This window comes from Megalops cyprinoides, chromosome 18, assembly GCF_013368585.1.
Source record: "Megalops cyprinoides isolate fMegCyp1 chromosome 18, fMegCyp1.pri, whole genome shotgun sequence".
NCBI classification, from domain to species: Eukaryota; Metazoa; Chordata; class Actinopteri; order Elopiformes; family Megalopidae; genus Megalops; species Megalops cyprinoides.
Genome location: NC_050600.1, coordinates 18,876,161 through 18,887,711, shown reverse-complemented (window position 1 = coordinate 18,887,711; position 11,551 = coordinate 18,876,161). Strand labels below are relative to the sequence as shown.

The 11,551-nt window shown below is 51.3% G+C and overlaps 1 protein-coding gene across 1 annotated transcript in view; it reads left to right on the top strand.

The window, feature by feature from the left end:
• LOC118793402 (lipopolysaccharide-responsive and beige-like anchor protein) overlaps positions 1 to 11,551 on the top strand; it is a 210,665-nt gene that overhangs the window by 52,252 nt on the left and 146,862 nt on the right. Inside the window, exons 22-30 of the mRNA XM_036551568.1 lie at positions 1,752 to 3,131; positions 3,312 to 3,644; positions 4,315 to 4,511; positions 5,161 to 5,314; positions 6,174 to 6,354; positions 7,723 to 7,853; positions 9,211 to 9,318; positions 10,010 to 10,151; positions 10,549 to 10,969. Coding sequence (XP_036407461.1) covers positions 1,752 to 3,131; positions 3,312 to 3,644; positions 4,315 to 4,511; positions 5,161 to 5,314; positions 6,174 to 6,354; positions 7,723 to 7,853; positions 9,211 to 9,318; positions 10,010 to 10,151; positions 10,549 to 10,969 — 3,047 coding nt within the window. The remainder of the gene's footprint in view (positions 1 to 1,751; positions 3,132 to 3,311; positions 3,645 to 4,314; positions 4,512 to 5,160; positions 5,315 to 6,173; positions 6,355 to 7,722; positions 7,854 to 9,210; positions 9,319 to 10,009; positions 10,152 to 10,548; positions 10,970 to 11,551) is intronic.

Below are 11,551 nucleotides of genomic sequence, written 5' to 3'. Positions count from 1 at the left end.
CTAGGAATCCGCTCTCGCCCGGCGCATTAAGACGGGCCGCGGTCGCATTAGGAAACCGCGCCGTTTCGCAGCGTGCGCTAATGCAGCGCTCTCTGAGCCGCGGCGCCGTGCGCATCGGGGTTTCTGCCACCGGAGATGCCGGGTCGAATATTGAATTAAATCAGGTCTGAGCTGATCTCCTGGGCCACCCAGAAAAGGCTTTGCGAAGAAGCTGGTACTCCTTTTAAATCCACCCAGGTTTCCTTTTCAAACTCAAACTTTTTCTGCTTTTTCTCCCCTTTGAGAAGGTACTCTTTGCAGAGAATGATGTTAGATGATGCCCTGTTTATACTGTGTTAAAACGCTTGAGAAATGCCCTGCAGTCTTAATCAGCGAGTGAATGAATGCATTAAACCTCTTGGTTTAGAAGCACTTGGTAAATTTACTGTGCACAGACAGTGAAGAGATAAACACAAAACATTTCCAGTGTTTTCTCACGCTTTTTGTTTTCAGTTTCTTGCTCTGCAAGAATGTTACTGAAGTGAAACACCATGATCTCGCAGCCACATTCAGTTCAGTAGAGTATGATATCAGTTGTAAGCGGGTTTGGTGTTTTTTATGTGGTGGTCTGTAGTGAAATAAGTCATTTGTCGTGATTGAGACTGATTGAGGAGCCTCTGTACTTTGTAAATTAAATAAACTGTTTAGGGGTTACTATAAAGACCATAAAATTATGTTTATTGCATAAGTTTTTCACCTTTTTTTTTTTTTTTTTTTTTTTTACTGATACTGAAATGATATTTTGCACTTTGACTCCATGACACTGTCCCATGGACGGTACCCAGGAAGCATGCACGCTGGTAATTGCCAAATACAGAATGTCAAAGTTGTTAAGTTGAAATTAATGGTAGAGCCAATATGTTGATTAGCCAACAGGAAAGAAAGCCTTTAATAGCTGGTGCATTCACAAGCTTTCTACAGTAAGAAAACCACTATAGATTAACGCTCAACTGATCTGGAGGATCGACTGTCGTGGCTGCCAGCTCATTAAGAACAATAGCTACTAATTCATGGCAAACGATCTGGTTTCCTCGTTCCAGATGCCTTTGGGCAGAATGGTAACCTGCGCTTACGTAAATGTTTATGTCCCTTGATTTCTGTATTTAAAGCAGGATGTGTAATGCAGCTCAGCTCTGTAGGTCATGATGCAGAGCCGGTGTTGCTACGTAAACATTAGCTGGAGTGACTGGCAATCGGGCAAAAAAGTCTTGTATCTGCTTTGGTAACGGTAATCAAAAACATGGCTTTTTAATTACAGTCCGTTGAAACTCGACAGAGATCTTTGACCAAAGTGATGGATTTACTGTAGAGTATAGTGTGTATGTAATAATGACAATGCCGTTTTCACAGAGACGTTCATTCAAAGCTTTTACAGTGAAAGCTGTGCTTTGCACAGCTGTGCAGTTCGTGTCCATTATTGTAACATGAAATGTAAACAGATCATTCATACAGACTACCCGGTAATTCTCGGGACCATATCTCCACTTATAATCTCCTGAAATCTTAGAATCCCTTTGTACATCAAAAATGCATTCGACTTTGGGGATTACGTCTGTTCCTGACAGACGTTTGGAGATTAAACAAGAATTACAAGCCCGTTTGACGTTGAACAGACGTTTGTTTAAAAGAAGGAAATGGTTTGTCGAAAGGGCCTAATAACGCTTAATGATGGTGGTGATACTCACCAGGCGTTGTTTTTCCTGTTTCTTCAGGTGTCGTTCGAGCAGCACAAGGAGAACCTGGCGCGTATGTTCCGGGAGTACCAAAGGCTGGGGTCGGACGGACAGGGCCGGATCAGGACCGTGTCCGGGGCCAGCAGCGACGCTGAGGCGCTGGCTCGCGCCAACAACGATCGCGGCGCCCTCCGGGCCGTGGAGGAGGCGGCTCCGGCGACCGTGATCGAGCCGACCGCGGAGGACCGCGCCGACGCAGCCGACCACACGAGGGCGGAAGCAGCGGTCACAGTGTCGGACATCCTCAGCAGGGCTGCCGAGGAGGAGACACCAGCCCAGGCAGAAGGCGGGTCCGGGGCCCACGAAGAGGCGGGAGAGGCCCGGGTCTCGACCTTGGCTTGTGAGAAACCTGCGGAAGACATCGCCGCTGACGAGCCTGCAGAGGGAGGGGAGTCCGAAAGCAAGCAGGAAGCCGCAGCTGAGGTCGAGAAAGAGGAGCCCGCGGTGGAAAAGGCCGAAAGTGCAGATGGCAAGGAGGAGGAAGCTGAGGCCGAGAAGGTGGAATCTCTGGTCAATGGCGAGACTGAAGAAGCAAGCCCTGTGGTGGAGCTTGCTGCAGGAGATGATGGTGAAAAGGCTGGGTCGTCTGAGATGGAGGGGGACCAGGTCGTTGAAGCTGCGGCAGACCCGTCCGCCAGCGTGGAGGCCAGTGAAGTCGTCAGTGAAGAAGACCTGAGGGACGGCTCCTCTCAGCACAAGGGCAGTGACGACAGCTTGGAGGACGTCTCCTTCGTGTCTGCCGCTGCCACCATCGGTGGGGACGAGGACGAGGAGAGTGAGGTCACCGCACAGAAGGCTGAGGATGAAGAAGCAACACTCAATACAGAGGAGAGCAGCGTGAAGACGGAGCCAGTGGCTGAGGAGGCAGGGGTGGAGGGGGCTGCTGGGACGGAACCTGCCAGCGCTAAAGGAGTGGAACTGGCCACTGAGAGAGAAGAACCCCCCAGTAACGAGGCAGTGGAACAGCCTGCGGAAATGGCAAACCCCCCCAGTTCTGAGGGAGTGGAACAGCCTGCTGAGATTGCTGATCCTCCTATCTCTGGGGTTGAGGAACAGGCCGCTGCAACTGTGGAACCCCCCAGCACTGAGGGAGTGGAACAGGCCGCCGAGACTGTGGAACCCCCCAGCACTGAGGGAGTGGAACAGGCTGCAGAGACTGTGGAAACCCCCAGCACTGAGGGAGTGGAACAGGCTGCAGAGACTGTGGAACCCCCCAGCACTGAGGGAGTGGAACAGGCTGCAGAGACTGTGGAAACCCCCAGCACTGAGGGAGTGGAACAGGCTGCAGAGACTGTGGAACCCCCCAGCACTGAGGGAGTGGAACAGGCTGCAGAGACTGTGGAAACCCCCACTGTTGAGGCAGTGGAACAGGCTGCAGAGACTGTGGAAACCCCCACTGTTGAGGCAGTGGAACAGGCTGCAGAGACTGTGGAAACCCCCAGCACTGAGGGAGTGGAACAGGCTGCAGAGACTGTGGAACCCCCCAGCACTGAGGGAGTGGAACAGGCTGCAGAGACTGTGGAAACCCCCACTGTTGAGGCAGTGGAACAGGCTATTGAGAAAACGGAAACCCCCAGCACTGAAACAGTGGAACAGGCCCCTGAGAACTCAGAACCCCCCGCCTCTGAGGGAGTGGAACAGGCCACAGTGAGCTCAGACCCCCCCACCTCTGAGGGAGTGGAACAGGCCACAGAGAGTGCGGATCGCCCCGGTAATGAGCAGGTGGGAGCCAGCGGAGAGGCTGAGAAGGACACCGAAGAGAGCAACAGCAGGACTGTCCCCAAGACCAATGAGGTCAAAATCGCCCGACTGGACGTGTCCAGTGTGGCCTCGGACACAGAGAGGCTGAAACTGAAGGAGCAGTCGTCAGCGGTACGCGGGGACCCTTACACCAGCCATGCTTTTGCTAACATCACACTGTCCTCCTAGCCAGAATACCAAAAAACCAGATGCAGGCAAAGTGTGTCAGTGGTTATGTGAATTATTATTCACATTTTCAGTTGTGCTGTACTCTGGCTTTAAGGAGATGTCTGTAACTGGTTGAGTTGGCAAACTGGAGTGTTTGTTCCGTCACCACCTGCCCAGCTGCAGAAGACAAACCTCTGTGTAAAATATGATACTGAATGTACAGGAGACAGAGACAGTTGCACATACTCAAAAAAAATTTAAAGCAAAAAATGAAAACTGAACCCTAATAATCACAACTTTGATGAGAGAATATGATTACACATGAACAGAATAGCGTTTGTGTAAAATATTGACGTATATACATGTTTATGTATGATAAGTATATTTATACATATACACACTTCTGTTTATCTGTTGCAGCTATTAATGTTATTCATATAATATATGTCTAGTTTGCTAGCCAGCTGATCACCTTAGAATAGAAAGGGCAGGTATTGTTAATCACTGATGCAACAGCACTAGATTCCCTGTAAGGTTTCAATGTAGTGTAGGATGTGGCTACATGAGGGAGGCAGGTGGCTCTTCCACCTCAGTCTGTAATTAATGGCAGCCGCGCTCTGTGGGCTCTCTGCAGGACGCCGGCGGCGGGCAGCCAGCGGTGACGCCGGCCCCCGCCGCCGCCCCGGCGCCAGAGGGCACCTCCTCCTCCTCCTCCACCACGGGGCGCTCCACCACCTTCCGCATCCCAGAGTACCGCTGGTCCCACATGCACCAGCGCCTGCTCACCGACCTGCTCTTCTCCATCGAGACGGACGTGCAGATGTGGAGGAGGTGAGATGCACCGGGCTTGCTGAAGCCACGCGCTGCCTTGCTTTCATCCCCAGCCGGTCACGTCACAGCCGCGGGTGTCTCTGCCTGAACGGTTGTCTGTTTAAGCGGGGGCACCTGGTGTGAACTGGGAGGCTAAGCTGAAAAATGGTTGACTTTCACCAGAGACAGGTCTATTTAAGGGCGGGTCGGGAGGGATATCCCTCCATTGACATTATATCATCCTTACTTGGTAGAACTTCGCTTTGTAAGAATTTTGGTCTAGCTGGTGTGAAAAACCCAGGAGAGCAGACATTGAAGTAACTTTGAGGTAACTTTGAAATAACTTTGAAATAACGTTGAAATAACGTTGTAATAATGTCTGTTGGCTTCCCAGCCCCCTCAGTGCTGCAGCTCCTCGTTCTCTCACGGCTGACTGGCTGTCTAGTGGAATTCAGAGCTCAGCCTCATGAATTCGATTTGTCCCACGGGAGCTTAGAAATATGTCGAACTTTGCTTGTGTGTTCTTTTAACCGTAAACCCTGTAGTGACACTGTTATTTCTCGTGTGGCTGGATGAGCAGCAGGGAGCACTATTTGCGTTTGATGAAACTCGGTGAAGAGGTGTGGTTGCTTCCCTGTGAAACGCCCGCGTCGGCGCTGTCTCTCCCCAGCCACTCCACCAAGACGGTGATGGACTTCGTCAACAGCAGCGAGAACGTCATCTTCGTGCACAACACCGTCCACCTGCTGTCCCAGGTGGTGGACAACATCATCATGGCCTGCGGGGGGATCCTGCCGCTGCTCTCTGCCGCCACCTCCTCCTCAGTGAGTCCCCCTGGGGTCCTGCAACATTAAGGGGCACCTCCTGCATCTTCCTTGTAATCTCTGAGAAAGTTTGGGCGGGTTGTCGGTTGGACATACCAAGCATTTCTGAACTGTATTTTGTAAAGGGCCTTGGCTTGCTTATGCTTGGTGTATCTATCCAGAAACTGTCCCCAAAGGGCACCGCTTGGTTCTTCCTTGGAAATCCAGAGAAAGTTTATGGTTAGATATATCAAGCATTTCTAAAATATTCTTGTAGAAGGCCTTTCCATATGGTCTGTGTATGGTACATTCATCCAGAAACTGTGACCAAAATAGTTTCTCTAAATTTCTCCGGGAGACTTTAATAATGAACCCAATCTTGCACTGATACCTAGCATGTAAACAGGTAACATTAGGGTGAAAGAGCAGCAATATTTCAAAGAAATGGCCTGAGTACTGTAGTGACAGCTAATTGGAAAAGGAGTTTCCACCAGACCAGACACTGCTTCTCTTTCCCTGTTGACCTTTAACAATTCAGCACAACAACATCAGCGAGTGTGCATGTTATTTCCTCATTGCCTGACTGCCTCTCTGTCTGCTAAATGTCTAAACTTTTTATGCATTATGTTGGTGTTTTCATGAGTAGAGTTTGTACTTCCCCGCCCCCCTGTTGCTCTCTGACTGGTGCTAGTGAAAACTCCCCTGTCTTGTGTCCCCACCCCCTTCTGGTCTCTGATTAATGCCAGTTAGATCCCTCCCCTGTGTGTCCCCACCTCTATTGGTTTCTGATTGGTTCCATCAAAATCCCTACCCTGTGTCCCCGCCCCCTTGCTGATCTCTGATTGGTGCCAGTTAAGTCCCTCCCCTATGTGTCCCGCAGCACGAGCTGGAGAGCATCGAGCCGTCGCAGGGCCTGACGGTGGAGGCCTCAGTCACCTTCCTGCAGAGGCTCATCAGCCTGGCCGACGTGCTGATCTTCGCCAGCTCGCTGAGCTTCACCGAGATTGAGGCCGAGAAGAACATGTCCTCGGGGGGCATCCTGAGACAGTGCCTCCGCCTGGGTAAAGCTCGTCACCGCTCCACCCCCGGATCCCGCCCCTGTCAAAGTTTAACAACCTTGGAGCTGCGGCTCCCCCCGCCTGCATTTGATTCTGATCTTGTTGTTGTAACGCTCTGCTCCAAAAAAAAAAAAAAAAAGATCCAAACAGTGGTTAGCCAGTTCACAGTAACGCTCTTGGCTCTAGCCCTCGGCCCCCTGCCTTATATCCCATTACATTAAAGCTGCATAGACAGCGCTGAGCAATGCAGAACACAGTAAAAGACTCTCCAACCCTTGCATTATTCATTTCATCCAGACCCCCCTCCGTTCCCTGATGTCAGCTCGAGCAGGAGTTGCAGTGTGATTAATACGCGAGTGACCCTGATCGTTTCCATTTGTGTAACAGGCCGAGTGCGCTGAGCTGTTTCTCTCCCCTCTGCTCTTAAATAGTCATTACGGAAAAGGAGGTAAACTAAACGCCCGTGCGAGCGCGCTTGCATGTTAGAAAAGCGGCAGCCTCGCTGTTGAATTTTTACCGGGCCATTACGATTCTTGGAGTGGAGTGGATGCCCGACCTCGGCTCTGCTTTTAGGAAAGGCTGGTTTTATGAAATTAATATTTAATGAGGTGCGCTCTCCCCCCCCCCCCCCCCCCCCCCCCTCCCCCTCCACGGTCTTCAGGCATGTAATCCGATTGCCGGGCCATAACAAGGTTTCTCCGTCTTCTCCGTGTAAGATGGAATATGTGAATGCCCTAATGGAGAAAGCTGGTCCCTTCCAGCAGGAATCACACTCATAATTTTAGAATTTACACTTGTCAGATTTCAGAGGGAGGTGGACTGTGTGCTTACATGTAGCCTGTGATATGTCAGATTAAGTGCCCTAAGTACCGTTGCAGTGGCAGAAAACGGGCCGAAGCTACCACAGACAAAACGGCACACGCTCTGTGTAGAAGCTTATCACCTGGGGCCATATGCAGGCCTCTGTAGCCAGCCTGCGCTTGATGCAGGGCAGCACCGTGGTAGTCAGCACTGTAGTGTAGTGGGAAGGAGGAAGGCAGCAGTGTGGTGTTGCAGTCAGGAGCAGGGCTTATAACCAAAACGTTGCTGTTGCACCTTTAGGACTGTTGTTTTGCCCTTGGGTAAGGTACTTGACTCAGGATTGTCCCAATAAATATGCAGCTGTATAAAGAGATAGCATGTAAGAAATGTAACCTACGTTGTCTGCGGCTAAATGTACATGTATTGATGCAGGGTGACGTTGTGGCACAGGGTCACAGCAGAGGCTGCGGTGTCTGTGGATATGTGGCCCTTTGCCCTCTGAACAGCTTGTGCTATCTTTCTTATCCCCTCTTTCCCACTCCCTCCCCCCCCCCACCTCTTTCTCTCCAGTGTGCGCCATGGCCGTGCGAAACTGCCTGGAGTGTCAGCAGCACTCCAGCCACAAGGGCGGCGCCGACAACACCCGGGGACACAAAGCTATGCAAAGCCTTATGGGAACTGGGAAGTCTGGCCCTGCACAGGCAAGTCTAATGTGGAGTCACATGGCGGGGGTCAGGCTGTAGTACTGTATTACCAGCACACCGGTCTGCTGAAGGGCCCGCCCACCTCACACACACCATACACACTTTAGCATCCATGCTGAACCTGTGTGTACTGCCAGCTCTTTAGCACTAGTGTTGAGCCTAGCCATGCTGTTGGGAAGAACCAGCCTGCAGCACTGTGAAGTGACACCAGTGATTGCGCCTCCTCTGACCCCTTCCAGTAATCCCAGAAGGAGGCTACGGAGAAGCGGGGTGGGCTCCTCCCGAAAACAACCCCCACCCACACACACACACACACACACACACACACACAGCTCGGGAGGGGCCAAATGCGATCATCGATTAGGTTTCGCAGATTCCTGTAATGGAGCTGCCGCACTCAGTGAAACGCAGGCATTGTCCCGCTAGGTCACACGTGTCTCTGGACCCTCCCGTCACACGGCACGAGTTCGAGGAGAACGCTCTCTGTAGCATTCTGCAATGACAGAGCAATATTGCATTAGTCTCCACCTTATTGCATTACCGTGGCCCTGCTGTCTGAAAACACAGACGAGTTATTTAGAGCTAGCCTTTTCAATCTGATGCACTGACTCCCAGTTAAAATCACTTTCACTTGCTGTTTTTTTTCCTGCCTGAAAATATTGTAAAGCAGTTTCATGCATAATTCAGAGGCTTAACCTGGGGCCTAATTCAGTTTAGTAGTTATTAATATTATGACATGGCATGCTTCTCTGGTGGATCTCTTTTAGTTGCAGAAATGCTGGAAAAAATAATGGACTGCACAGGGGAATTCATGTCATCAAATAATAATCAATTAATTTGTTGTGATTTTTAAATTAATTTTACAATCCAAGGAATTGATTTGATCCCACTGTCAGCTGATAAAGACACAAAAAGTTTAGATTTGGTTTCGATTAAACGAAGGGGGCAAATCACTTTTAATGAAATGATCATTTGCTCTGCATTATTTCGTAGTTGGTTTCGAGGTTTTAGAGAGCTTATTAGAGACAAAGTGTGTATCATTTTTTGGGGAAAGGCTGGCATGCAGCGAGCATGTAATGAGTGTCATAACGGATGGGAGGGAGTGAATGTGCCTATGGTGGAGGGCGGACTGCCCCTTCCAGGGACTCGGGGACTGCAGTGTGCAGGACGGGTCCAGCGGTGTGTCACACTGTCACACGTCAGTGCTGTTAGGAGCGCCTCCAGGAAGCTGAACGGAGAGAGAAGAGTGTCACATGCGTATCCGTGCTGTGTGTATGCTGACAGCACTTTGTGTGTGTGTGTGTGTGTGTGTGTGTGTGTGTGTGTGTGTGTGTGTGCCATTTCTGTCCCGCAGAGTCCTGTGGACATGGTGACAGGGGGAGTGTCTCCGATCAGGGACATGGACCGGCTCTTGCAGGACATGGATATCAACCGGCTGCGTGCCGTGGTCTTCAGAGACATCGTGAGTGCTCTCACTACTGTTCGTGGCCCTGTTTCAATCATGCGCCCAGGCTCTCTCCCTCCACTGGCACTCTATAACTGCATATATTACCAAACAGGTCTAAGGACCAAAGCTTAACCAAGAATCAGGCTGAATTATATCATGCTCTTATTTATTGTGTCGGCGGCAGTGTAGCATGGTGGCTAAGGAGCAGGACTTGTAACCGAAAGGTTGCTGGTTCGATCCCCGCTGCTGCTGTACCCTTGGGCAAGGTACTTAACCCACAGTTGCCTCAGTAAATATCCAGCTGTATAAATGGATAACATTGTAAATAGCTGTAACCTATCTAAGTCGCTTTGGTTAAAAGCGTCTACCAAATGACTAAATGTAAATGTATTGAATAATATGCAGGCTTGGAATAGTTTATAACTTTGTATAATCTGTGTTGTCTGTGTAAAAGTGGTTGAAGCTGAACAGCCTGGAGATGGCTGGCAGTTTTCACGGTTAGTCCGGTTTGTTGGCTGCCGTTCATTTAATTTTGTCATTTTTGAATTGCATTCTGTAGTCATTATACAATAATGTGATTTCCTAGCTTTCAGAGTGATTAGCCCGTGTAGTCAAAGGGCCTGAGCTGGTGGGTGGGTGGGTGAGTGAGTGTGCGAGGAGGTTTGCCAGCAGCCCTGATGGTGCCGGCCTGGTCTCTCTGCTCCAGGAGGACAGCAAGCAGGCGCAGTTCCTGGCCCTGGCCGTCGTCTACTTCATCTCCGTCCTGATGGTGTCCAAGTACCGGGACATCCTGGAGCCCCACAACGACAGGGGCCGCGTGCGGCGCTCGCAGTCTGTGAGGAGTGGAGGTACGGCGGCGTAACCAGCGGATCCGCCAACTCCCAGGGCTCTGCTCAGTACACATCAGCGCGGCAGTGTGGCGTAGTGGTTAAAGAGCCGGACTTGTAATCGAAAGGTTGCCGGTTGGGTTCCACGCTGGGGCGCTGCTGCTGTATCCTTGGGCAATTACTTAACCCACAGTTGCCCCAGCTATATAAGCGGTTAACATTGTAATAAAAAAATCTGTAACCGATGCAAGTCACTCTGGATAAGAGCGTCTGCTAAATGCTAATAATGTAAGAAATGTAATGTAACATCAGTAATGTGTCCTACACAGTTCTCACACTACAAGCTGTACTAGGCCTCTAATGTGCGGTCACTGTGTTTTAAACATACGAAGAGGTGCACGTGTTTTCTTTGCCGCAGAAGGGGGAAGAGGTGGGGGTGGGGACGGCGCGCAGGACCCGGACAGCACGTTGTCCCTCAGGAGGCGGGACTCGGGGATCGGGGACGAGCAGGCGTCCGTGGCCGCGAGCGAGGCGGAGTACGGGCCCGGGGGCGCGTCGGGGCCGGACGCCATCAGTGAGGCGCTGTCCACCCTGTCCTCCGAGGTGAAGAAGAGCCAGGAGCCCGCGGAGAAGGACGGCAAGGCCTCGTCCTCCTCCTCTTCTTCTTCCTCCTCCTCCTCGCAGGGGAAGAACGTGAACGTGAAGGACATCCTGCGAAGCCTCGTCAGCGCGCCGGCTGATGACATCATGGTGGACCCCAGCCTCCTCCCGCCCGCCTTCCTGGGGGCCGTGGGCGACGCCGCCAAGGACCAGTCAGTGCAGTTCCGCTCCTTTGACAGGTAGGTGTCTGTGTGCCCTCCCTCTCCTGTCCTCTCCTCTCCTCTCCTCTCCTCTCCTCTCCTCTCCTTTGCCCCCATTCTTCTCTCCTTCATTCCTCCTTTCCGCTCTTCTCTTCCCCTCGCCTCCTCTTCTCCACTCCCTTTCTCTCCTCTCCATTCCTCTCTTCCACTCCTCCACTCCACTCCTCTCCTCTTCTCTCCTTCATTCCTCCTCTCCTCTCCTCCCCTCTACTCCTTTCTCTCCTCTCTATTCCTCTCTTCCTCTCCATTCCTCTCTTCCACTCCTCCACTCCTCTCCTCTTCTCTCTTTTTTTCCTCTCCCCTCCCCTTGCCTCTCCCTCTCCAAACCCATCATCAAAGCAAAGAGTTTGTAGAGGCAACGTGAAAAAGCTCGCCTGACAGTTTCTCTCCTCTCACATCAAAAGCGTCTGTGGAGAGCTTAGCTGTTGCCGTGAGGAAAGCTGGCTGAGGCCTTTGCTGTTGAAGGCAGTCCTGAGCACAAACAAACACACAAACACACACAAAAAAAAGGATACCTGTCTGGAGGATGTCCTGCCAGAACAACATGGCCGGCTCAGCCGT